Below are 25743 nucleotides of genomic sequence, written 5' to 3'. Positions count from 1 at the left end.
AAGAAAGTTTGTGGTTTGGTTTTTGTTTTTTTTTTTTTTTTTTTAAATTAGTGCCGTCTTGTTAAACAAGAGGGAGAGAATTAAAAAGTCAATTAATGAGTGTCCTTCAGTATCTGACAATTTTATCAGCTACACAAAGGAAAACTCTGTAGTATTTCATTAACAAAAAGTTTTTAAAAACCCATTACAAAGAACCAGGCTTTGACCTCTGCCCATAGCACTCCATGCTAGGTAGTTCACTATGTAAAAATTATCAGGCTAAAACATCTGGGAAAGAAAGCTATGAAACAGCAGGGAACGTGGCTGGTTTATTGTTTATCTTTTGTTTATGAGGCAGTATTCAAGTTTAATTACTACTCTAAATTAAACTCTAACAGGCATCAGGAGACATCCCTTTACACGACTAAGTTAAAAAAAAAATCCAGAGATTCCAACACTAGATCTTTCAAATAAGTTGGCATATATAGGAAGAAATTAGTCAGTCTGTAACAACACAGGAAGACATTTAAGCACTTGTTACTGTATGTTCCAATGTGTTGCATTATGAAACCATTAATACTGTAACAAACATACAATTATAGTTTAGCAAATGGGATGTTAGCTAACATTTGGAGGCAAATTGGGTTAGGCTGAGTAGGATCTGAGATAGAAAGAATGGCCTAAGGGGGAATCCTACCTTTTTCAATTTGAAATACAAATATATAAACATATATATATGCACATATACACATACATATATTTAAAAACACCCAGAGACATGAAGTCAGAGACAAACCTGTCAACAGTAACAATCTCTTAAGTAAAACTGTTTAGTTATTTTCTCTGAACATTCGCATACAAAAGGGAGGAAAGAGTTCACTATGTTTACCATAACAGTAAGTGACCAGTTTTAGATGAACTTAGCTGTAGGAAAAAATAAAAGTTGAAAGCAACTTGCAAAAGATTATTCCAGATGGCATCTGTCATATTGTATTTAGGGTTATTTTAAAGAGATTACTGCCACTATGAAAACATTCCGTTGACAGAGTTTTCCTAGGCTGCATTTGAAACCCCAGCGCAACATACTTCAAATATGGAAGTAAATGTTTTTTAATGCATATATAGATTTTTTTCTATATCTAAATATAAAAACCTACATGGATTAAAAGCTAAGAGTGAGGTGAGAGTCTTAAATACAAGTATAATATTTTAAATCCCCCCCCCCCCCCCCCCCCAGCTTTAATTTAATAAAAGGTGAGGAATCTGCAGTTGCTATCAGCCTGATTATTAGAAAACTGTCTGGTGAAGCAAAGATTCACTATGAAATTTAATGCTACTTCTTGAATAGTGGGTAGGGACACAAATGTTCACCGAATCCAGCAATCAAACAAAAACTGCTAAAAGATGTACTTGTTCATGCAATAGATGGAAAGAAAAGAAAGGTTGGGAGGATACTAAAATGTGACTATATTTAGCTAAGCTGGTTCTGGCATCATTATGGTTAATGTGCATGTGGTGTGCAGTGTGAGCTCAGCAGTTACTGGGCCAACTGTCTCAGTATTTCTGGGAATTCTGCCTATTCACAGTGCAGGGATTGTTCAATTGCTGCAAAATGTACAAAATGAATTTTACAAAAATGAATTGTAAGGAAGGCCCCATTACAACGATTTTACAGCAAAGATGTCAACATCAATTTTTCTTTCATGCATAGCTAATGATTAAAACAGCATATTCCATTTGCCTAAGACAATTTATTTCATATTGGCACATCAAAATATTGAAATACAAAGTTATCTTTACTCTACCCTTATTATTCATAGCTGCTGAACCCACACCATTGTTCAAACCATGAAAAAATAAAGCAAACTTGGCAAGAAATACTTAAAACAAAGGCTCATCAATATTCTCCAATTTGTCAACATCTCAATTACAGCAATGGAAAAAAATGTAAATTTCATGTGCTTTGAACACTAAGGGGTCTATTCTTCTGTCAGTGCACATGCGTAACTCCCATCACCATTAACGGGAATTACTCATACATATCAACACAAGGACGGGCCCCTCAAACTTGAAAGGAAAAGATGAATTAATAAGGGCTACTCTCTTCCTGTATCTTCCTCAGCTGAAAAAAGTCATTGTTCTTTAAGAGTTTTTCATACTTCATACAGTTCACCTTTATGAGAGCTGTGCCTTCTGAAATAATGCATCTCCAGTGAAGCATTATTTATTAGCAAGTTTGGTTTTTCACAGTCTGGATGTTTGAGCCTTTCTATTAGGGATTTCCGTTCTTACAAGAGACAGCTCTCTTCCAATAAAACCATACCCTATAGCTTTATAGGTAAAAATACAAAGGAATAAAAATATGTTCTGAATCCTTACGATGAATACGCATAGCCTCAGCAGGCTTACCCATACAGGCAGTACTAGGAAAAAGAAGTTGTGGCATTAGCTTTTGGATATTAAACTTCTAACAACTTTGCATTAATATGTTATTTTTTTTTTTATTAACAACATCATATCCCTCTCCTTTTTCTGACTACTGGAGTTTGGTTCAAAGCTTTATGTAGTTTCAGTAGAGTTTTGATACTATGACAGGCCTTTGGGCATTATCAGCTAGTTTTATATACAAATCAAATTCATATACCATCATTATTACAAGCAGGTATATAACAAATAGGAAATATACTAGCTAATTTTTCCAACATGCATCCATCCAGAGATGTAACCTGGTATGAACACATGATTTCAGCTAATATCCTAGCTTTGCCCTCAACCAGATGGTGAGCCTTTGCCACAGAGAGCTATTGTGGACAAATTTGTGGGACAAACATCAAACTGTCACAAAAGCATTTCAAAACTACTTTAAGATATTGCCCTAGAGAGTAGCCTCAGATATTATTTATAAAGGAGCAGATCTTCATTCAGCACAAGTAGTTCCATCAAAAAAAAAAAAAAAAAAAAAGAAAAATCCCACACAGCACACCAAACCAAAAAAACCACATACCGATGAACTACTCACATGGGTAAAGCAAAGTGGATGCGATGCCCATTTATAGTTTTACTGTGTATAACCTAGAAGAAGTTTCTTGTCTCTGGCTTCTCACTTATGGTCAAGTTTATCACCCCAGGCCTAATCCTAAAAAGATGCTGAGCTTCCTGAAAGGTCCTGAAGAAACACAGCCTCCATCTGACTTGGCTGGATCAGGCCCTTTGAGTGACTGAACTAAAAATATGACAAATTAGACAATCCTGGTATCATAAAATATGAAACTGAAACTATTCCCTGGTGCTTTCCTGTAGACCACATGTTTTTAAACCTTAAAAAGATTTATTCCCACTTTTCATGCATAATCTGCCATATTCATTATTTGAAATATCCCATAAAGAGATTAAACAGGAATTAAAGTCTGGGAGCATCATATCTATCGCTGTGGTACAAAATGAAGCCAAATTCTAGAAGTCATTTAGCCTTGTATGTAAAGGCAGTGGCTGTTTTCACTTTGTTTCACAAAGAATAAGGAAAACACAATACCCCAGAAGACTTTCAGATGTGTTTTTTTCCCCTCCAAAGAAAAGAGTGGATGATAAAGCTACACACACCTTTTAATCTTCCACTTACGGTTTTTACACATATATTCCCTGGCAAAAACCCCAGGGTCTTCTCTCTCCCCTCCCCTTCTCTCAGCCGCTTTCCTGCCATCTCCCTTGCTATAACTCAGCTAACCCAACAGAACCAGTCAGTTTTAAATTTCAGTTGGGACCCCCGTTGACCTGTTAATGAATCTACAGAGAGGAGAAAAACTCACAGTGTTGAGTTATGCCTGGTGTTGCTAGCTGACTTGGAGTCAGAAATGCTTGAAGCGTTAACGTAATTGCAAGAATGTGAAAAATGAAGCGTTGGGCTCCTGAGCAAAGCGAAAGGTCAAAGCAAGCCCTACACAAAACAAGTCTCTGGAAGATGGCCTCATTAGACCATTAAATCAGCTTCTTCTTTTCCTCCTTTGTACAATGTTTAGAGTGTTTTATTTTTATTATTGGGTATATTTAACTCTTTCTCTTTCCAGGGCAGGGGGAAAGTTGATCAGACCTACTATATAATTACTAATATCTAAAATAGTATTACACAGCATTGATCTGCATTTGTGGATCTGAACTGGGATAAAGTCAATAAATGCTTGGTAGATTACAGGTCACTAGTACTTTGGTTTGCTAGATGATCAATATGTTGTATAGCTTAGTTTTCTGTTGAACAAGTGAGGTGACATGTTAAGAACAACACAGACACTCACCACTAATAAAATTAGGATAATCTTTCAACATCTACTGCCTGAAGGCCCTTTCCGTAACTCTTTCAATGCCAGCATGCTTCTAGTAATACCAAACACTGACTATATTAACCCTTTTGATGCCAAAGGGCAGTCATGCACTGTCACGGAGAGACTGTCCTCCATAAACAGACAAAATGCCTACACCTTTTTTGTCTGGTTCTAACTTTAAGAATTGAGAATGGATACTTCTGCGTAATAAACAGATCTACCTCATGCAGAGAAAGTCTGCAAAAAAAGTCATCACTCACCCAACTCCTTTCCACCCCCACCTTCCCCCCCCCCCAAAAAAAAAAAACCCACAAAAAACACAAGCTGCAACATCATAGACTTAAGGCAAAAGCAGACACCCCTGGAAAGAGTGCTCCCAAGAGCCAGAAGAGACTGAGTCTAGTTTGAATCAATCTCTGCTGCCACCAGGCATCAGTAGAGGAGACCGTAAGTTGCTAATGTAACCCAAGAATCTCTAATGAGCTCCCATTCCCAAGAAATCCTTCGGGGCAAGTGGAATACTTGAAGCAGCATTTGTGGAAGGTCTTGACAAAACTGCAGGGAAACCAAGTTGACCCAAGTAAGTAACTGCACCAGAATAGCTCAAGGGGGCACCTACCCATCTTGGCCTTGCCTGGGACCCACTCACTGCCAGTTCACGAGTTATGAAGTAAACCCTGCCCCCCCTCAAGGAAGCGTAAGGAAAATTCAATACAGGCCTCCCTCTCTTTAGTCTTTCCCAGGGTTGAGAGGGGGAGAGCAATCCAAAGCTGTCTCCAATGGGAATTTTGCCGGTGCTGTAGGATCATACATCTTTCAGCTGCCAGCAGCTGAGTGGAATGCTGATTTGCCACTGGCCGACTGCTTCCCTTTAAAAGGCCCAACTGAGCACAAAGGGAAGCATACTAGCAATGTTTTACCTTGCTAGACTGGGCAGCACTAGTGACTGATTTGGCCCTTCAGTGGTTGTTCCCCTTCTGCAGAAATGAGTATAACAGGTTCGTTTAAATCATATATATTACCAGAAACCTCAGTCTCCAATGGGAAGTTGGTGTAGTTATCGTCAACTACTTTTTCTTATGCTTAGCAATATTTCTCGAGCACCCCAAGTTACGTGACAAGGGATCGGAGACTAGCGAAATGCAAGATCCCTGGATGTCGACACGAGGGATTTCGTTACATCAAGCATGGCTCGATGAAGGACCTCTTCTCATTTCTAAGGGGTTGCTGGGGCAGAGTGGATGTACAGGTGTGAGGAAATTTCTTACCTAGGGGTAGAATGAATATGCTGTGGCAGATGACTCAGAGGAATCATTGTTAAGTATGCAAATGATCATCTGCTACACCAAGCATCTTAGCCCCTATATACAATGTAAACATTTGATCAACAGTAAAGTCTATGGCCAGCTAATAGACGTAACACCAATTTGCTGCTTAGCAGTCAAGCTCTCCCCTTCATTAGCTGCTGAAGCTGTAACAGTTCACGCTGGGCCTCATACAGCTCTGATCCAGCCACATCGAAAAAAAATCCTGCGTGACTCATGTTGAGTTGGATCACACCCTGTGCCATGGCTGCTTTCTATCAGCAATAAGATTACAAATGTATAAACAATTCATACAAATAGGAGACAAACCCAAACCACTCTACCAGAAACAAACTTTGCAAGTTCCTAGAATTGCGACGGGTACAACACCAGATCGTGAGACAGATGAGGGGATCTAGCTCTGTGCCAAGCAGTGGGCCACGTGAGAGACATGAAATCACATATCTGCTCTGCCGCCTAAGCATGGCAAACATCATGGTGGGAAGCGGCCCGCAGTGCAATGCTAGTCACGGTGGCTGTAGTCCTGAAGGCTGCTCCCTCTCCAGTTTTGGAATCCCACATGGCTAGTTGGGTGGCAGACCTGCCAGTTGGCCCTGTTGGGTATGTGTAATCCCCATGTGGGGGAAACGCAGTGGCAAAATGCTGCAGATGCACAAGATGGAAGGAGCATATCATAAGACCTTATAAAAGTAATGTCTCACTCACTAGCTGAGGCTTACCATGTTTACAAAGAAAAACAAGAATGGAGCCCACCTTCGGTCTTTAAAAAAGAAAAAAAAAAAAATCTAAATTCTGAGTCAAGATCTAAGAGTGACAGCAGACCATCTTTACCCAACTTTTAGCACTGAAGGCCTGACTCTTATACCTTCTGGAGACACTTATACTTCTAATGAGCAAGGGTAAAACACTATCGTATCATAATGACAGCCTTTGACCACTCAACTCAGCACAAATGCAGATGACCACACACAAGGTGCAATGCAGTAGGAAATAAAACAAACAAAAAAACCCCCTGAAATAATAATCAAGCCTCCCGAACCCTTGAGAAGGCTTCACTATATAGATCTAGCAGAGGTTTTGCAGTTCAGGTACATCGCTGTTTACCATTCTGAATTCAGATTTTCAGAAGCAGAAACAAGTCTGTACAAGCGAACATTGCAAGAAACATTTTTCTGTCCATTTCAGGTTTTGCTTCTACTTTTATATAATTTAGCACCTTCATAATTTCCTATAGGAGTCTCTTCCCCAGCTAAAACTACAGGTTAAGTTCTCCATCCATAACCCAGCTCAAACAACTGCATCACAGCTGGAGAGTATGTCTGTCATTATATTTACTTACACCACACAAAAATAAACTGTAGATAACCAAATTTGTAAAGGAATTGGCAGAACTAATCAATTGTTATTACAAAGCTTGTTTGAAGATTAGATATTTCGCTTTGAAATAATAATAAAATGCAGCTAAGTGGGTTAGGAAAAGGAAATACCGTCTCCCTAAGTTACAGCTGATTATACTGCAAGTCTGCCACTCCATGTTTACTCTAAGGCAGATGTACCGATATAATAAAAAAAGCTGGAGTTATTTTAGTCATGCCTACTTTGCGGAGGGAAAAAGTTTGACCTTTTACCTTGCTCGCTGCTGTTGTCTCCGCTCTGGGAAGCATGGCCCCCACTGGAGGGCCCCGGTGTGCCTGCCGAGTGCGTTGAGGTTGCATCATCGTGGTCTCTCCAAGATGAAGGATTCTGGTGTCAGAGTGCCAAGGAATTTTTTCCACAGTTCCCATTCCAATAGCAAATGAAGAACAGAAAGAAAACCAGGAGAAGAGGGGAGGAGGGGGGGAAAAGTATACACATTAGCATTTGTGAAATGTGCCAAACACCAATACTGTTTGCACAGTGTAATAATTCTTCAGCAAAGACAAGCAGAGGAGGTACAAAGATTTACTTGGTAAAATAAAGGACAGGGGTTTTTCTTTTTTAAACTTTCCAAAGAGTTGTCTGGATTTAATTGTTTGAATAGTACTGCAGAAGAATATTTCAGGGAGGAAAAAAAAAAAAAAAAAAAAGTTTCTTAATGAGCTATACAGGGGAGCATGGGGGGAGAGCATCAACCTGCACTGTTTATGATACTAGGTGTTCACATTAGGGTCAGAATAGTCAGTATGTGAACTATCTCCCCACACTTTGTTTTCCAGACTGACTAGAAATGGGAGGGGAGAGGAAGAGGAGGGAAACTGTTTCAAGAAGTCAAGGAGAACGTGCATGAGAGAGCAGTGTGTCCTTACACCCTACCCTCTCACCCATTTGAATCCTGGAAAAACTTCAAGCAAATGCAAAGTTGCGAGGGAAAAAAGCAAGCTTTCTCTGAAAGACGTTATATACCAGGGAAGATGCTTCCTCACCACCCCCCCCCGCCCAATCACCTTGATATGACACATTTCAAAAGACTTTCTAGATGTATCGCTCTAACAGTTCACTTACAAGTATTGTCAAGAATAACCACCAGGTGATTACATAAAATAGCATGTATAGTGATTTTTATGTAATTCTTTCTACATTACTATGCATAAAACACAACAACGGGAACGCAGAAGACAGCCATACAAAGTTTGCAAAACTTGGCTAAGTAAGACCTCAGCTACTGTACTTTAGTCACATAATTCATGCGAGCTTTCTAATTTATTGAGTATTGGCCTTCCCGGAGTGAGGAACTGCTATTTAAAAGGATAAGTGAGGAAAACTTAATGTTACAGTTTAGTACTACTTTGTTGAGTGTATTCTCCTCCTGTCCTCCTCCCCTTTCCTGATCATTCCCAATACCCTGCTGTTGCTTAAAGGAAAACAGGAATTCTACTGTACAGGAAGAGCTTTATCAGCACCACATGAAGGCAGGCAAGAGATGGAATTTCCTCTGGCAGAAAAGGAGAGCAAGAACACATGAAACAGATCAGACTAGGGGCTGGACCTGCATTACTTGTCACCTGTATGTGACAACTTAAATCAAGCACATTATAATAACTCAACAACAAAACAAGCGAAAAAAACAACACCCTCAATAAAAAAAAATATTGCTTCTTAGGTTTGATTGTGTTTTAATCTGCATTGTGAAATAACACCGGACTATTAAAGCACAAGGCAATCCTGAAAGCAGCAAGCGACAAGTTTGGGTAAATTCTTTGGGCGGGACTGATTCTGACCTCACCTACCCCGACATGTAGTAGGAAAGAGTTCAACAAAATCAACTGATTTACCCATTGTAAAATTCGGTGTAAGTCTGATTGGAATCAGGTCCCAAAATATATATTGAAACATCGCAAAGTAATCTCCTAGTACTGATTAGTACCACATGCTCTATAGCAACGCAAAATAGAACTGCCAAATAACGGCTTGCTACAATACCCAGTGACATAAATCTAACAGGCCTGACCCAGATCGCAGCAGAGACAAAGAGAAGAGCCCATGGCTTCAAAAGGTTCCCAGCAAAGCCCTAGGTGACCAAAGGGTAAGAAGGATCCAAATCCCCTCCACCTTACACAGACACACGCATGCACCCACATACACGGTTCCACAGCAGGAAGATACAAGTAAAATCAGAAGGCAAGCCAGGATCTGAAATTCGCCTAACCTATCAGCGCAACAGACAGCACGACAGCACTTACGGCACAAAACCACCACCCCCTCCAAGACCTAGAAGACTGATCTACTTTCCTCACGCAGAACGGCAACAGGAAAAAACCCACCAAACAACAGTATTGTATATTCACTGAGGTGGTTGTATTAAGTAGGTCTCAGAAATCACTATTAATACTGTACCACCCCCTCCATTTCATTAAGAAAAAAACCCCAAAACCATTTTACCATCATTTTACAGAGTCAGGTGGAAAGAAGCACTAAAAGAAAGATGAGAAGTCTTGAAAGTTCAAGCAGCCCAGATGTTATTAAAAAAAAAAAAACCCAAAAAGTTGAAAATAAGGTTAGCAAAAAGTTCAGAGGGAAATAAAATGCAAAAACTGAGCAAGTTTCTTTACAGCCTGGATTAAAACACAGTTGTGCCTATGAGCTTCTCTTTTTATCTCTGAGTTAGGAAGCCACTCAAATAGCTTCAAGCTGAAGGCAAACAGCAGACAGGAGCTCTTCAGCCCTCTGCAGCCTCTTAGCGTCAGCTGTTTGCCGGATGGTAATCAGATAAAGAGCTAGAAGAAATACATGAAAAAGGAAAGAAACAATAGCGTAGCATGAGTTTAGCCCTCCAACAACATCAGGCTGGAACCTTCTTTTAGAAAATGTAATAATTGCAACATGTTCACCTAGGCTAAACTTTTCAGGGAACACAGTGAGTTATGCTAATTTTATGCACTGCAGGCTCTCTTAAGCTGGCTGCTGTTGGAGCTCCTTATCACACATATGAAAATTACAATAATTAACTGGTAACACCTCAGCTATGTTTTAAGGCAAATGTCATCCAAAACCTATCATACACTATTTCAAAAGCTAGACCGGCCTTTCTGTTTCAAAACCATAACGATTTGGAAAGGATCACTGAATAAGACTTCCCGCAGCTGAAAACGCTGTCTCTACCAGGCTGAGTTGTTCTTGACCTCAGTTTGTAGATCCCGTTTTAGAAAGGCAGACCGTATTGATTGGGAATTCAACGTATTTCTTGTGACACAGTTTTCTTGAGGAAGCAATTTGGCAGAATTTTGTTGAAGGACAGAAATAATAAGATGGGATATTTACAAGATACAACAGCAGAATGTTGGAGGAATTTGAAAAGGAGGGAAATAGCTAGGCTTTAATATTATAAAAAATGACAAATAACTCTAGGGGTGGAGTTTACAGCCTCATAAAAAGGCAGCATTCTTTTGCTTTGGACTAAGATCATTGTACGTGCCAGTGAACTTCTCTTTTTCTCCCCCAGACTGTTCCCAACTTCGCATCCCTCAAGAAAAACTTCTTGGCCAAGTGCCTAATCATAAGTAGTTATTTTATGTATGCCTTCACAAAAAAATGAGACCAAATGACACATCTAAAGTGTACTTCACTGGAAACACTTTATCAGTATCATTTAGGTACCTAAAGAGATCCTGATCTAAGGCCCGCTAACATTAATTGCAATTTTTCTATTCATTTCAATGAAATTTGTATTAAGCTATCACACTGTTAAAAAAAAAAAAACAAAAACAACCCAAACAAAAACCACCAGAAAACCAGATAGCTTTAGATAAATTACACAAACTGTTAGCATGGCTTCTCATATCTTCCAGCAAGTTTAGTAATATACTTTGCAGAAACACGTTGAAGAGCGTGGATGATGTCTGCCAAAATGCAATTGCCTGTTTTGCGTACGTGTGCATACTATAAAATTTTCGCACACATACGACCTAAACTAATGCCAGGTACCACAGAAGGTAAACAGCACGCATGTATCTATTCCCAGTAGTTCTAATAATTGGGAGTCAAATATGGTGCTCCTCTTGCTCTTACCTAATTGTGTTAAAGAGCAGTGTTACCAGGAGAAAAGCAGTGAATACTGAGTAGAGCACAATAGAAGGAGATGGAAAATAGATACAAGAAGCTAGGTCTCCAGGGGCAGTATTTTCTATTTGCTGGGCTACAGACTCGCAGCTGATAATGCAAGTTGTAATTAATATAAAAGCAGGAGACAATATGGGGAAAGCTTGTACTAGCAGGGCCACAGGAGATCACTCCGCTGCTATCCACTGTTTCTCATTTACACACACAGCCTTCCCTAGAAAATACAATTTCGCCAGTGTTTTTTCCCTTGAAAGTTAAAAAAAAAAATTATTTAGCACCACCACTGAATTTTGCTAAATCTAGAAAAGAGCAACAGAAAGGACAAGAGTCTCCTGGTATACAAAGCAAATCTGACGCGTTACTCTTTTGTCGATGCTGCAAATCTGGTGGAAACCGTGAGACTTTTTAACTGCTGCAGGATTTCTTGAACAGAGATGTTATAACAGAGAAATCTGATATAGGATAACCTTCTGTTAAATTGCAATTCATACACTGTATGCCCAGAATTTCCACTGGGCAAAGTGGCTAATTTTTGTGAGTGTATGTGGTCCCGCTAGGGCTGATTCTGATCTCGCACTGCTTTTTATGGTGATATTAAAGACTCAATTAACCATAAGGAATTTGCTTCTTATTTATAACTGGGAAGTAAAATCAATCAGGCCAGCTGATACCCATGTGAGTAAGCTGAGCAGGATTTGGCTCACAGACGTTAACTGAAGTTTTAAGTATACAGCTGTGCCAGGATCAGGCCCGTACATTTTATCAGATGAAATGGGCAAAGCCATTGATCCTGCAGGAACAAATAAAATACAACTTACTTTCATAAAAGAAACTACAATGGCTACAGAGCTCATTCTTTGTGAAGATGGGTGGACTCAAAGGTCTGGAGGTTGCTCTGGTAAATTAATTTTGCAAACACAAAACTGAACTGAATTACTGATACGGATGGCATTCCTCCGCCCCCCCCCCCCCCCCCCCCAAAATACAAGCCAAATCCTGCTCACGTTGTTCTTAAAAGTAACACCTGTAAACACAGTGGAATGACTGATGTGATTGATAGCACAAAACTCTGTATCTACGTACCACCATATATCAAAAGATGATATACTATGCCAGACATAGAAACCTATACACATACATGCATGTGTGTTTCTGTGTGCGCATCTGTGTCTGTCTATGTTTTGTACGTATAAAGTTCAGGATGGACTCTTAGAGACTGTTGTGGAGTACAGTAAGAACAAACTTACGATATAAAGACACCTTCAATAAGTAAATGAACCGTGAAAAACTCTAATTTGACATGATATGTGTGTTTTCTAAAAAAGACTACTCCTGATATTACTAAGGTTTGTTTTCTTACAGGTGCATATTTAATGTGGTAACTTTTTTGTATCAGAATTACACAATTTAAACAAAACACAAGGCATTGTCATCTATCAGATATTTGTGTATGTATGTATATATATGTGCAAGTTTTAATTCTTGTCCCTTGATTTTGCATTTGAGGAAAGTGTCAGGAGGAATTTTTGACACTCCTAGAACATGGCAACGTTCTGAAAAGCTACGTGCTTTGTATTTTCCAAGTAAGATTGAAATCAGACATGTAATCCACCTGTCAGCAAGGAACTGAGACTTGAAAAATCAGGGGTTTGTTGGTTTTTTTAATTGTCCTTCTATGTCATTCTGTGTGGCTACACTTCATCTAGACTGATAGACAACTGAAACCAAAAAGGGAACACCAGCATCAAACAGATAGTGAAATACATTATCGGTTCAGTTTGAGAGAACCCAGTTTAAAATTACAACATTCAGATTTGATCTGTAGAGTACCCTTGCAGTGTACCTCGGCCCATCAAGAAGAGGAAACACACGACATTCTCTACAGCCTTGGAAAGTTCCTGATGCTCCTTGCCCCTTCAGAAAGCACGGCGCCTACCGTAACATTCTAAGTCTTAAGCCACATGCTAAGAAATTCGGTTATTAAAGAAAAAAGGTTGCCTTATTATTGTTGCAGTTAGCTACTTAGTTTCCCTTCTGACACACTGCAAACAGAAAGGGCACCTTCGGGGTCTGATCCTCCGTTTCTGGCATACTCAAAACTCCCACTGAAGTTCATCAAAGTACGGCATACCTGGAGACTGCAGCATCAGGCGCCCAATTACTTCCTCATTACTCAATGAAATCTTACCTAGAAGTTTAATTATATAACTGGAACAGATATATATTACCCTATTTTTATTTGTCCTCATCTGCAAGATGTCAGGAATTTGCACAGACCATTCTTCGAGAAGAAATATTAAAGAAATGTAAAATGTCTGCATGTCCAAAAGTACAAAACAAAAGTATCTCCTCATTTGAGAGCTGAAAGGTTTAATATTCAGACTAATATTTCTCTTCTACAGCTAAGGCATCGGATTTCTAATCTGTCAACAGTCCTTTTATAAAAAAGAGATGTATGTACATTTCTATCCATTTTTAATTATATTCTATGAATAATGATCTGTATATTATTACCTCTCAGCTGCAAATTGACTAGAACATATAAACAAATATCAGAAAGACTGAGGCCCTGATCCTGCTCCCATGAAAGCCAGCAGAAGGAGAGCCATAAATTTCTATGGGAGAATTACTAGGCTTCAAAGTAGGTTTGTGCTAAAGGAAGAATTGTGTGTCACCAGGTGAAGCCAGGTACGAAAGAAATGTAATTAAAGTAGAAAATGTTATCATATGCTCCAAAAAGTTTAAAAATCTCCAAATTTCACAAGCATTACGTTTCTCAGATCTGAATAGCTCGAACGGAAGGAAAAAAAAAAGAAAAAGATTTGTTGGCAATCTCAACAGACATTTTAGGCTGAACACAGAATGCAGGATAGGGCCCAGTATGTTTATATTGAACCATAATAAATTGTCTGTGCTGGGAAACTCAACTTGAACTGCAGCTGGAAAGGTTTCTTTCCTCTTTTCTTTTTTTTTTCCCCTGACTGATCTGGTTCAGCCAGGGCATAGCTGTAATTACCTTCTTCCCATCTACAGCTAATACCTCAGAGCAATAAAAAAATATGAGGGTGTTAAAAATTCAAACACTAATTATGGGCTGTTATATTTACTAAACACGGCAGAGTAATAACAAAAGTTTCGGCTTCTTGTGGCCAGTGCTGCACTATTTGATCTACCAAGTCCCTGGACCCTTTACGCTTACTGTATTACATAACAGTTAATAGCGCACTAAAACAAAATTCGATAAACACATTTATTACCAAACACGTATAGCAAAACCGCTCACAGCTGTCTCCTTTTTCCAGCACAGGTATATCTCCGAGGGGTCATTCCTTTGTTGATTTTGTTTTTCGTTTCCAATTAAGTTATATAAATAGTAGAGCAGTAGATTTTGAAAAGGGAAGCATGCCCTGTTTGAGTACCCCATTTAAAGTCTTATGGTAAATATTGGCTAATCCTACAATTCTTTCTGTTACTTTCCCTTATGCTACGTTTTCAGGTCTAGCAAAGGAATAAAACTGAGAGCTGCCTTAGCTCCTAGTTCAGCACTGCCACTGTCACCACTACTACCCCTCACATTCACATTAAACGCACACAGTGTAGCTTTATACCACTTAATAAGAATAGAGGTGTATGGATTTTTGGGGTGTCAAACAGCTGTCACAAACTGTCACCTCCACAAGAGAAACCTTGGCACCCAACAAATTAAACTACACTTCTTTTTGGCTATCATTATTCATAGCCAATCAGTTGAAATGCTCCTAGTATTTCATGTGCAAATAAAACCATGAGGGGAAGACCCACGGATCAGAATAGCGGGCCAATACATAAAACAGAGGAAACAACATGCTGTCTCTGTCCTTCTGAAGTGGCTCATCATCACCCCTGCACCAACTTTCACCAAATGAGATCTAGCCTGAGGCGATATATTAAATATGCATATCAAAGCAAATGAAAAAATAAACCTGGAGAGTCAAATTGGACAAATTTGCATGCTTGAACTACTACATTTTCAGGTAGATGCTCACAAATGATAGCTTGGTTTTTGATATTCTTGCATGTTTATATTAGCCATTTTTTAAAAGCTTTTCCTTCTTTATGAATTAAAGTGGATTTCTTCCTGCTGGAACCTTGTACAGTGCAAATATAAATGTGTACACATACGGTAGTTTGACTAAGCTATAAAAGAGCGTTAAAGTTTTGCTGGGGAAACAAGCTAATATATTAAAAAAAAAAAAAATTCCAATAAGGAGACACATTTCCCAAAACGCATGAATAAAATGTAACTATGTGATACAACTCTTCATTTCCCAGTTGGTGTTCTGGTTGCGCAAATTATTGCTTCCTTTCAAAACAAATAGCAGGGGGCTAAAGTAAAAATGTTATAGCTCAAATCTCCAGGAAATAAAAGGCTTTAAATTATAATACCCAATGAAGTGGTAAACCCTAACGGGTGCAAGATAAATGGGTTGTCATATTTATTTGAGTTTGTTTTTTGGGCCACAAAAGCAAGAGGAGATCCTTCTTAGGGAAGATAATAGTTATCAAATTATCAAAATGCTAACCCCCTCCACCTCTGTCCTATCATTGTGTGTGAATTTAAATATTATAATGGCGAACTGCAAATTGGCTTGAGCATTCGCCATCTGCCAGAACCCTAAACAGGCTAGTTTATCTAATCTCTTCAATATAAACATAAGCATGCTCCATTTCTACACTTCCACTTGAAACACACTCTTGTAAAGAAACTGTACTGGAGAAACATGTACTTTTTTTTTTTTTTTTTTTTCTGTTGCTCTGAATCAAACACAGTGACCCCATATCTTTCAGGTTGCCACTCATTACAATCTCTTTTCTAGTACTCTCCCAGAATACTTATGCACACGAATCTGGGGTTGTAAAATGCCATAAAACAAATATTTTTGAAACCGTGTCATGCCTCGTAGAGTTTATTATCTACATGTGAGACAGCTGATAAGCAGAGAAACTTTCAGGAACCTCTGCATACATTTTTTTCTCTCAAAATAACAGATTTAAAACGTAAAACATCACAAAAACCTTGTCCTGCAATGTTTACCGAACACAAATGAGAAAATGAAAGCTAAGGCTTGGGTCCAAAAATATTTCCCGGGCTCTGGAACTAAGCCGTGCCAGAAGGGGGGCATTTAGAAGAATTTATTATTATTTTATCTCCCAATTCAGCTTCAGTCCAAGTCTAATGTAATTATCAAATACACACACAAACAACATGTTTTCAAAGGAAACAAAAGCTCCTAGAAAGCTCATTCTCCCTGGGCTTACAGCTACTCTTCTTAACACACTGGGAAATAAAGGCAGGCGCCTGTGCAGAAAGCACGGTTAACTTCACACCGGGTGTTAATTTAATATTTCAACCGCTAAAATATTAGACTGTATCATTTAGATTATGAGTTCAGTTGAATCTAAAACTGTGTAAACCCCTTTTCCCCCCAGGGATGCGTTCCTATAAATAAACTAGAGTTCACACCTACTCTTTTTAACCAGAGCTATTCCTTCCCTTTTCTGCGGTACCAGCTGCAATCTTTCCCTTCACATCCCGAAGTCTCTCCGCGTCTACATCTTTTGAAGGATCACAAGAGCCGCTCCAAAACCCGGAAAAACAAAGGCACTCTCCTCACCACGCACACCAACGTTCAGTCCTACACACATAACACTAATTCACCAACTCCTAAAGTGTTAAAATCAACCGCTAACCTACGGTTACTCAATCATCATTCTCTCCAGCTTTCTGTAATACATTGTTAATAATTGCTTCATCAAGGTTACTGTCTTTTATTATGAAGATGCTTCAGGCGTTTGGCAATAAGTCCATATTCTGACAATAAGTTGCTATAAAGCACAAGCATTGGAAACTCTAATGTGCTAACCCTTTTTTTTTAATGCAATGTAGTATTGCCAATAATTCTCATCACTTGTCATCCCCACGAGAGGGGAGGGGGGAGCAAATCAGCAAACTTTCTCCCTAACTTTCTTGTCTCCGTTTCCTTACTTCACTGCATTGATTACAGAGTTGGCAAAGAAGAAGAGAAAGCACCGATCCCCACATCAAACCGACAGTTTGCTAGCTCGCCAAGCCGCCCAGACCAGGAAACTTTACAAACCACTGCAAACTCGCTGCTTTACAGATGGAAACAGAAGGAACCTTTTGCATTTCTACAACTCTGCAGAGCCAGAGGGAAGAAAGGGTAAAAAGACAGGATCCGAGCCCCTGCAAGAGGTTAAAGAAGTAGTAGCAGTAGTAGTAGTAGTACTAGTAGTAGTAGTAGTAGTAGTAGTAATAACAACAGCAGCAAAACAATGAAATTGGGGACAGGTCCTCTAAGCAGGTTAAAGTCTTAAAAAGTGCCATCAAGAAATCAGAAGGACTTACATGATCGGCTAAATTTGTGGAAGATCCTGAGAGTTCTTCGTGGTCTGATTTGGAGCTGCCATCCCTTTCATCAATAACGAGGTCTATTGGCATTTTTCCTTTCAAACAACTAATGTACCGATGGCAGAAGTTATCGCACAATTCATGAACCTGAAAACAGTAACACGAACAGTAGTATCAATAATGGCAAAATATCGGATTGCAACTTTTTTTTTTTTTTTTTTTGGTAGCAAGAACAAACCCTCCGATCTACTCCACAAGTAACTCTAATTAAGGGGCACAATAGTTGAAGGCAAGGAAACAATAGAGAAATTGTTGCAGCACATATTATTCTCTAGAGACTTGCCGCAGCAACAAGTTAGAGAGATAGTGGGCTCAGGCTGGCGCGCAGAGGAAAATCCGATGCGACGATAACATCAGAACACTGGGAGCTGGACCCAGGCAGTACCTCTGGAGCATACACAGCCCAGACAGGTACAACTAGTCACTTGGGACGGGATCGGTTTAAACCGGGGTGGGAAAAAAAAAAAAAAAGGTCTGTGTGGCCGGCAGCAGTAAAGCGAAGCTGCTCGCTGAGGCTGTGGGAAGAGCCCTTCCCGTCCCAGGGCACAGCCCCCTCCCCACGCCGCGCGGGGCCCCCTGCCTCTTCCAAACATTTCGTGCTTGCTTGGGGTTAATATGCCTGCCAGAGCTGGAGAAAGGCAGGAGTGCGTTCATTTCTCTGTTTGTTAAACATCTTATTTCCGAGTCAGGAAGAGAGCTTCTACTGGGGGAAGGGGTAAGAAGGATGGAAGGGGTTTCATAATATTAAAAACTGAAAATACACTGGGGAAAAAAAAAAAATAAAAATGCCGGGCTGGGCTGAGCATGGCTGTCGGGTGTCACATGCTCTGATGGTACAGGTTACAGTATCACCCCGCGTCTCCCCTATCTCCTCTGGCCATGTTTACAAGTCATCCCAAACAGTCCGGGGGGGGGGGGAGGCAGGGGGGACAGCGAGGGAATGGCTTGCCCCCCGCCCGCCTCCCTGGCTCTTACCTTTTCTAATTCCAAAAGGTGAAACCTTAGTACTTGTATTGCTTGGATCATCTGCAAGAAAGTTTTGAGCAAGGGGTTACGTGGGAGACAGGAGCACGGGGGCTGCGCAGAGCTGCGAGCCCGAGTGGGCGAGGGGCAGAAGGGGGCTGTCAGGGTGCGCAGTCATTAGCCAGGATTTTAGCTCATTGGTCACGCCTGAACAATTCTGACCAACTTTAACCTAAGCACTTGATTTTTATCATACTTCTTCCAGGAGCGGTGATTAGCGCTTTACTACCGCGATCCTGGGGAAAACCTCTTCCTCTTTTCCTCGCTCCCTCTCAACACCCCGGCCCTCATCTCTGAGGGTCCGCAGAGGAGTCAAACACACCCCCCCCCACCCCCCCACCGCCCGCGGGAGAAAGGGGAGGGGGGGGGGGACGAATAGTTTGGCGTCTTCTTTACAAGCGGATTTAGGCACTGTGAATATTGAAATCGGTCGCATTAGCAAAAGAATTACGTTAGAAATCTCCAGCTCTCTCTTCTTAAGCAGTTATTTCCTTCACTTTAGCTTCCCGGGGCTTTCAGGCACGGCTTTGCCAGGCACTGGGGCTCGGGAGCTCGCCCCGGCCCACTTCAGAAGCGCGGCTCTCGGTAGCCTCTCGCCGGTAGCCCCCAGCCGCCCGGCGCGCCCCCTCCCCTGCCGCGCAGCCCGGCTGCCCGGCCCGGCCCCGCCTGCCCCGCCGCCCCGGACGGCGGAGGGCGCTTGCCGGCAGCTGGCGGTGGGGTGGGGAAGGGCGGGGGGGTGAGCAGGCCTTACCAAATTGTCCAACTCGGGATTTGAAGAAAAAAGTGGTTTTTCGGCGCGGACCTGCGTGGAGAAGAAGGAAGAGCGGCGTGAATTACAGCTTCTCAGCGCTGTGACCGAGTCTCTCGAAGGGGGACACCCCCCCCCGCCCCGGGGACAAAGCTGGCCGGTACGGGTCAGGTCAAAACCCGGACGGCCGCCCCGGAGCCAGCCGTGCTGCGGGCAGCTGCCCGCTCCGCTCCGCTCCGCTCCGCTCCGCTCCCGCCGGGCCGGCCCTGCCCCAGGAGCCCTCTCCTTTTCATCTCCTGCCTTTCTCCCGCTCCCTTGCCTCCAAAACTCGGCCGCAGCCACACTGCCCTTTCACGAACGCTGCCGGGCGAGGGCCGGGAGTCAGCCCGGCAGCGCGGAGGGGCTCCCGGCGGAGGAGGGTCAGGGGCAGCGCGCACCCCCGCCGCCCCCTCCCGCCCCCCCGGCGGCCGGAGAGGGGGCGCCGGTGGCGGGGGGGCTGCCCCCTGCGAGCGCCCGGCCGTGCGGGTCGAGGAGCTGAGGAGGTGGCGGGAGTGCTGGGAAGGGCCGGGGGCGGGGGGAGAGGTGCCGGACCTGTTTGGCGAAGACGGCGATGTCCTCGTTGAAGGAGTCGGAGGAGCAGACGTCCCCGCCGGCCACGCCGGGCTCCCGGGGCGTGCAGGTCGCCAGCTCGCACTTCTCAAAGACCAGAGCTAAGAGGGGGAACAACGGGTGCCTACCGGGCAGTGGCACACAAAGAGAGGGGAGGGGGTGGGGGAGAGGGGGAAAGAAGAGCTCTAATCAACAAGTATATATATTTTTTTTTTAAATGCGCGGACACACAGACGCGGACACACGGACGCAGCCACGCTCTGCAGCCTCGCAGTATTGCTTCGGGCAGAGCGGGGGAGAGCAACATTTTCAAATAAAAATGCGGCTTTTGGTGGTGTGTGGGGTTGGTTTGGGGTCGGGGTTTTTTTTTTCCCCCCTTTTGAAATTGCAGTACCCGAGCCGCATCCCCCGTGCCGTCCCCACAGATGAGGACAAAAGTGACCTCTCCTCCAAACGCACAAGGCACCGAACACGCTCACGCAGGCAGCAGCTCAGCTGGGAATCTTACACTTTTCGCCACAGCTTAAAATAACGCGAAACCTGGAAGATCCCATCCCTACCCTCCAGCTATGACCTGAAATGAGAAGCACGGCTAGGCAAACTGCAAACTACTTAATACGTAATTTTATTTTTCGAGGGGCCTGCTAACAAAAATGTGGTGAAGTTTCCTGGCTTAGGAAGCACACCCAAGTAAAATACCAGCTGTCCAGATAAGTGAGCTGGGGAGGGGGCGGAGGGAGGGAGCACTTCGCGAAATATTTTCCCATAGTTGGTGTAGTGAGGAAAAAAAAAATTATCTGCGTGCTAAGTAGTAAGCATGCATTTGTCTTTTTTCCCCTTTGGTGCCTTGATCAAGGCCCCACGCACTGTCATAGATGTTACTATCTCTCCTTTTAGGTTCATTTCGTATTTTTTCTAAAAGGCACTGAAGGGAATCGGTGTCATTCCCCCCCAAGCAATGCCCTGGCACAGGCTTGAGTTTTGTTGGGTACGTGTTTCTTTTTCCTCATGTTCTTTCTCTCCTAAATCGAAAACTCAGCTCGGTGTCCCCAGTGTATTTATTCCTTCTGTCTCAGGGAAGAGCTGCTTGCGAGAAGCGAATCCCTTTTATTCTTACTACCTTCTGCGATGTGAATAGCTCTTTATTTACAGTGTTGGACGAGTGTTATTACGGCACGAAGGAGAACACCAGAGCAACACTTCTCCGACTAAAATCCAGAGCAATGAGAGCCACCTCTCCTGTCTGAACTCCTAACTGGGGCCTTTCCGAGAAAGACAAAAAACCCACGGGGGGGAGGGGGGGGAATGAAAAAAGGAAAATAGAAAGAAGAAAAAAAAAAACCAAAAAAGAAAAAAAGAAAGACAAGGCAACAACGCCTCCCCCCAGTGCAGCCTCTCTCCCCGAGAGGTCTGTTTTTCCAGGACCCGCTTCCCGTGGGTGCCGGCACCTCAGCCAGGAGTCAGGCTGGGCTTGCACTCGCCCTGCAATGGCCAGCAGCGGCAGTGCCACCGCGCGGGTCTCCCCCCGGAGCGGGCGGCTGGGGGCTGCCCGGCCGCCGCCCTCCCGCCGGGGCTGCCCCCCCCGTCCCGCCCCGCTCCGCTCCGCTCCGCTCCGGGGCTCGGCTCGCCGCCGCCGCCGCCCGCCCGCCGCCGCGGCCCCGCGGGAGCCCCCGCCGCCCGCCCGCCCCGCTCCTGCCCTCGCCGCTCCGCGGGCACCGGCGCTGCCGAGCCGGGCCATGGCGCCGGGCGGCACCTACCCGTAGATCGCATCCTTGTCCCGCTTCAGGGCGTCGTTGACAGCGGAGCCCATGCTGGCCGGCATGACATTGGGGTGCGGGGCGTGGGCGCCGTAGTGCTGGCCGGCGTGGAGCGGCGGCCCATGGTTGAGGTGGTGCACCGGGGGGATCGGCCGGGGGGCGTGGGGGTCCCCGTACATGGACGCCGGCACCCCTACTCCGTCCATCCCGCCGTAGTGGGGCAGCTCATCGTACTGTCAAAAAAACGGGCCGGAAGAGAAGAAAGAAAGAGAAAGAAAGGGGGGGGGGGGGGGGGGAGAGAGAGAGGTGGGGGGGTAAAAAAACAAACAAACAACAACAACAAAAGTCAGAAGAGAGTAAAGCACCCGGACAGACACAAACAGAGCAAAACAAAACAAGAACAGCCACAACAGAGAGAGAAATGTGCAAAATGAAAATCGACTGGGATCGGGAGCAGGGGCCGGAGAGGCTGAGGGAGGAGTGGGGGTGCGGGGAGAGGTAAAGGGGGAAAGTGTGTGTGTGCCTGCCTGCGTGTGCGGGGGGAGATGGTCCTCTTCGGAAACCCTAGCGAGGAAACGGGGATGAAAAGGAAGGAAACGGAGGAGAGAAACTAGAGTTACTCTGCATTAGAAAGGAAGGACAAAAAAAAAAAAAAATAGAAATGAATAAACAAGCAGAATCAAAAGCAACTATATAAATAAATCAACACTGGGAAGGAGAGAGGAAAGGTAGGGTGCATCGGGGGGGGGGGGAGATAAAGGGGGAAATAATCTGAAAGTTACCAGAAACATTATTTAGTAGCAATTCCCCTTGTCCTTGTCAAAGCCAGAGACAAAAAAAAAAAAAAAAAAAAAAAGAAGCAGCTATATGTGTATACATATATATACGTTCGTATATACACAGACACACATATGTATTTCTTAGTCTTTCCTAGGCAGCGGCAGTAACGGCGGCGGCAGCAGCAGCAGCAGCAGCAGCAGCAGCAGCAGCAGCAGCAAGCTTTCCCCTGTGAAACCCGTGCTACTGAGCAGGCAGAGAGCAGGGAAATCGCGCTGCTGGGGGAAAAGCTAGAGAGGAAAAAAGCGTGGAACAATTGCAGAGAGAGACACACACAGAGAGACACTCACGCACACACACAGAAAGCTAGTGAATAATTTTTGCTGCTATTTTTTAATAGTGGCCGCCATCATCATCAGCAACAGAGGAGAGCAAATCGGACAGGCCCCTCTTAAGAGAGGATTTATATATAGGTAAGTGTTGGAGATTTAAACCTACCCTTTGCGCCATCAGTCTGCGCTCCAATAAACTCCTGGATGTGTCGTATATTTAATATCCCAGTCCAGCAAAGAAAGTGATTTAGAGTGAAGAAGAGTCCTTTTTTTTTTTTTTTTTTGCAACCCACTTATAGACTTCTCCTATCCTCCAATATGGGTAAATAATAATAACAACAACAATAACAACAACAATAGTATATAAAAAACAGTCAAGAATCACGATGAGTTTCTGTGTTTTCTTCTTTTTTCTCTCTCTTTCTCTCCTTTTTCTCTCTCTTTTTCCTTTTTTCTTTCTCTACGCAAAAAAAAAAAAAAAAAAAAAAATTTGTCAAGCCCCCAAACTGAAGGTTACGATCGGCCCGTCAGCAACCCACATGTAACCAAACTGTCGTGTCTCATGGCTTTTTGCCACTCCAGCTGTCAATCAAAGCCAGGGAATGTCAAGGTAGTGAATGAATGATGGTTGATGATGATGAAGAAGAGAGGAGGAATCTTTTTAACCCCGGTTTCTTCTTCCAGTAACTCCGCGCTCGGGTTTTGCCTTTTAGGATCGCTATAGGGTCGGTTGGTTTTTTTTGTTGTTGTTGTTGTTGGTTTTGGTTTTTTGTTGGTTTTGTTTTTTTTTTTTTTTTTTAAAGTACTGTGAAGGGGGGGTGGGGAAAGATGCGAAGAAAAATTGAATAGTTTGCAAAGCCCGGACTTCCCCCTCTCTCCTTTTTTTTTTTTTTTTTTTTTTTTTTTTTTTCCTCCTCCTCCTCCTCCTCCCGGTAGGTATTTTGTCTCCCTCTCTCCCTCGCTCTCTGAGATGAGTGAGTGTCAGTAAGTGTTGGCAGGTTGGCTGCTGGCTGCCTTATAGAAGAGGCTCAGTTTTGCAGCGCTGATCGGCGGGAGAATGAAGTGACGGAACCCGGAAGTAGTGGTGGCCATAGCCAGTCCTGCAGCGCGGCGGCGGCGGCGGCGGCGGCGGCGGCGGGGAGCGGCGGCGGGGAGCGGCGGCGGCGGCGGCGGGGAGCGGCGGCGGGCAGCGGCGGCGGGGAGCGGCGGGGCCCCCCAGCCGGCGGAGCGGCGGGGATGCGCGGCGCGGCGCAGCGCGGCGCAGCGCGGCGGGGCGGCGGCGGCGGGGCGGCCGCGGCGCCGCGCGGGGGGAGCCGCGCAGCAGCCCCTGCCCCGAGCGAAGCAAGGCGTGTAGGAAGGAGCGAGCGAGCGTGCGAGAGAGAGGGAGGGAGGGAGGGAGCGAGGGAGGGAGGGAGGGAGCGAGGGAGGGGAGGGAGGGAGGCAGGGGAGGAAGGACGGGGAGAGTGCGTGTGTGCGAGAGGGGGGAGAGGCAGGGGAAAACTGCAGAGAGCGAGAAGAAAAGTGCGATAGGAGCCCGGCCCCGCGTTGCTTTGCGCTAGATTATTTTAGCAACAAAATACCTTCCGAGCACCCGCGATGTTTAGCGTCTGATCTGTGCGCTGAATTATTTATTTAAGTCGCCGGCTATCGCTGTTGCCGCCAACGGTATGCGAGTCCGGGGGCACGGAGAGCTGCGGGGCAGGGGGCGGGGGGGCCGCGCAAAGCGGAGCCGCCCCGGGGAGCGCGGCGGCTGCGGGTGCCTTCCTCTGACAATTCATCGTGCTTTTCTAAAAATTAATTTTCCAGGGCATGGAGAGAACGCCTCATTCAAACCGTGTTGGGCACCGCTCTTCATTAAGTGATCGCTGCTATCAAGCACGCTGTGGATGTCTTGGGGGGGAGAGGTGCGGGGGGGAGGGGGAGAGGGGGAAATCCCTTTTAGTTTTGCGATTAGGCTGCCAGCCCTTGAAAGGGGCTTAAAAACAAAGTCATGCTCAGCCTTTTGTAGCAGAGATCCAGATGTTATGTAGATTTTTTTTTTGTTGTTGTTGTTTGCATGTTCGTTTCGAGCGGATCCGGGCGTGAGCGCTGTATTTACGCGTGTGTGTTGCTGGACTTTGCCGTACATCGACGTTGCGCTTGTGGAATGTATGCTGAAGTATTAGCTCGGTAATGCCTTCTAATGGTAGTGCTAATTACAGTGGGGTTATTTAGCAAATTAAGTGAGATGATGCACCCCCCACCCTTGAGCACCAAATGAACTTTTCCAAACGCGCGCACACACACACACACACACACACGCGCGTTAATTTTGGTGCGTTTCTCTCGCCCAATCACTTTGCTGGAGCTAAAACATGCCTTACCTCAGAACAGTCAATTACCAAAGCTACCCGGGATCATCAATCATGGGGGATGCTTGAAGTTTAGGGGAGGAGCAATGGTCAAACTATCGATTGCTGCAGTTTTGTCCTCCCCAGCCCCCCACCCTCGTTCACGGTCCCCTGCACATAAAATCTAAAACAGACTATCCCGTTAATAGTGGGATTTATCAATGATTATGTACCCGGTTGTGAATGTGGCCTCATACATAGATGGCTTTTAAAAAATACACGGCAGAAAAATACTATGTATTCAGTTAGGTTTTGGTTTGCTTTGCTTTGCTTTTCGTGATGGTGACGATGATTTTAAGGGTTGGTTTTTTGGTTTTGTTTTTTGGTTTTTTTTTAAACTTTAAGAAAATGACTCAAGGGGTAGTTACAGATATTTGGCCTGATTTTAATAGGCGTAGGGAATGAGCTCCAGAGGTCAATAAAGCCCTCCAAAATGATGAATGATTGAGTACCTGTGATGATGATAGTGATTACCGGAGCAAT

At 43.9% G+C, this 25743-nt stretch overlaps 1 protein-coding gene across 18 annotated transcripts in view; it reads right to left on the bottom strand.

Moving 5' to 3' along the window:
* Positions 1–24489, bottom strand: part of LOC104030153 (homeobox protein Meis2) — a 173764-nt gene extending 149275 nt beyond the window's left edge. For 6 of the 18 annotated variants that reach the window (XM_075713308.1, XM_075713309.1, XM_075713310.1 and 3 more), the window contains exons 1-7: positions 23037–23048; positions 21762–21994; positions 19987–20128; positions 19399–19449; positions 18600–18650; positions 17562–17711; positions 7249–7363 (exon numbers count right to left, since the gene is read on the bottom strand). In XM_075713308.1, the coding sequence (XP_075569423.1) occupies positions 7249–7363; positions 17562–17711; positions 18600–18650; positions 19399–19449; positions 19987–20128; positions 21762–21994; positions 23037–23048 (754 nt within the window). Of the gene's footprint in view, positions 1–7248; positions 7364–17561; positions 17712–17802; positions 17804–18599; positions 18651–19398; positions 19450–19986; positions 20129–21761; positions 21995–22543; positions 22553–23036; positions 23049–24450 lie in introns of those variants that run through there. The other 12 variants (XM_075713314.1, XM_075713316.1, XM_075713318.1 and 9 more) reach the window with 7 other exon arrangements.
* Between the last annotated feature and the right edge of the window lie 1254 nt (positions 24490–25743).

Source organism: Pelecanus crispus, chromosome 6 (assembly GCF_030463565.1).
Source record: "Pelecanus crispus isolate bPelCri1 chromosome 6, bPelCri1.pri, whole genome shotgun sequence".
Taxonomy (NCBI): Eukaryota; Metazoa; Chordata; class Aves; order Pelecaniformes; family Pelecanidae; genus Pelecanus; species Pelecanus crispus.
The sequence above is the reverse complement of the archived record's forward strand: the minus strand, read 5'-3'. Positions and strand labels throughout refer to the sequence as shown.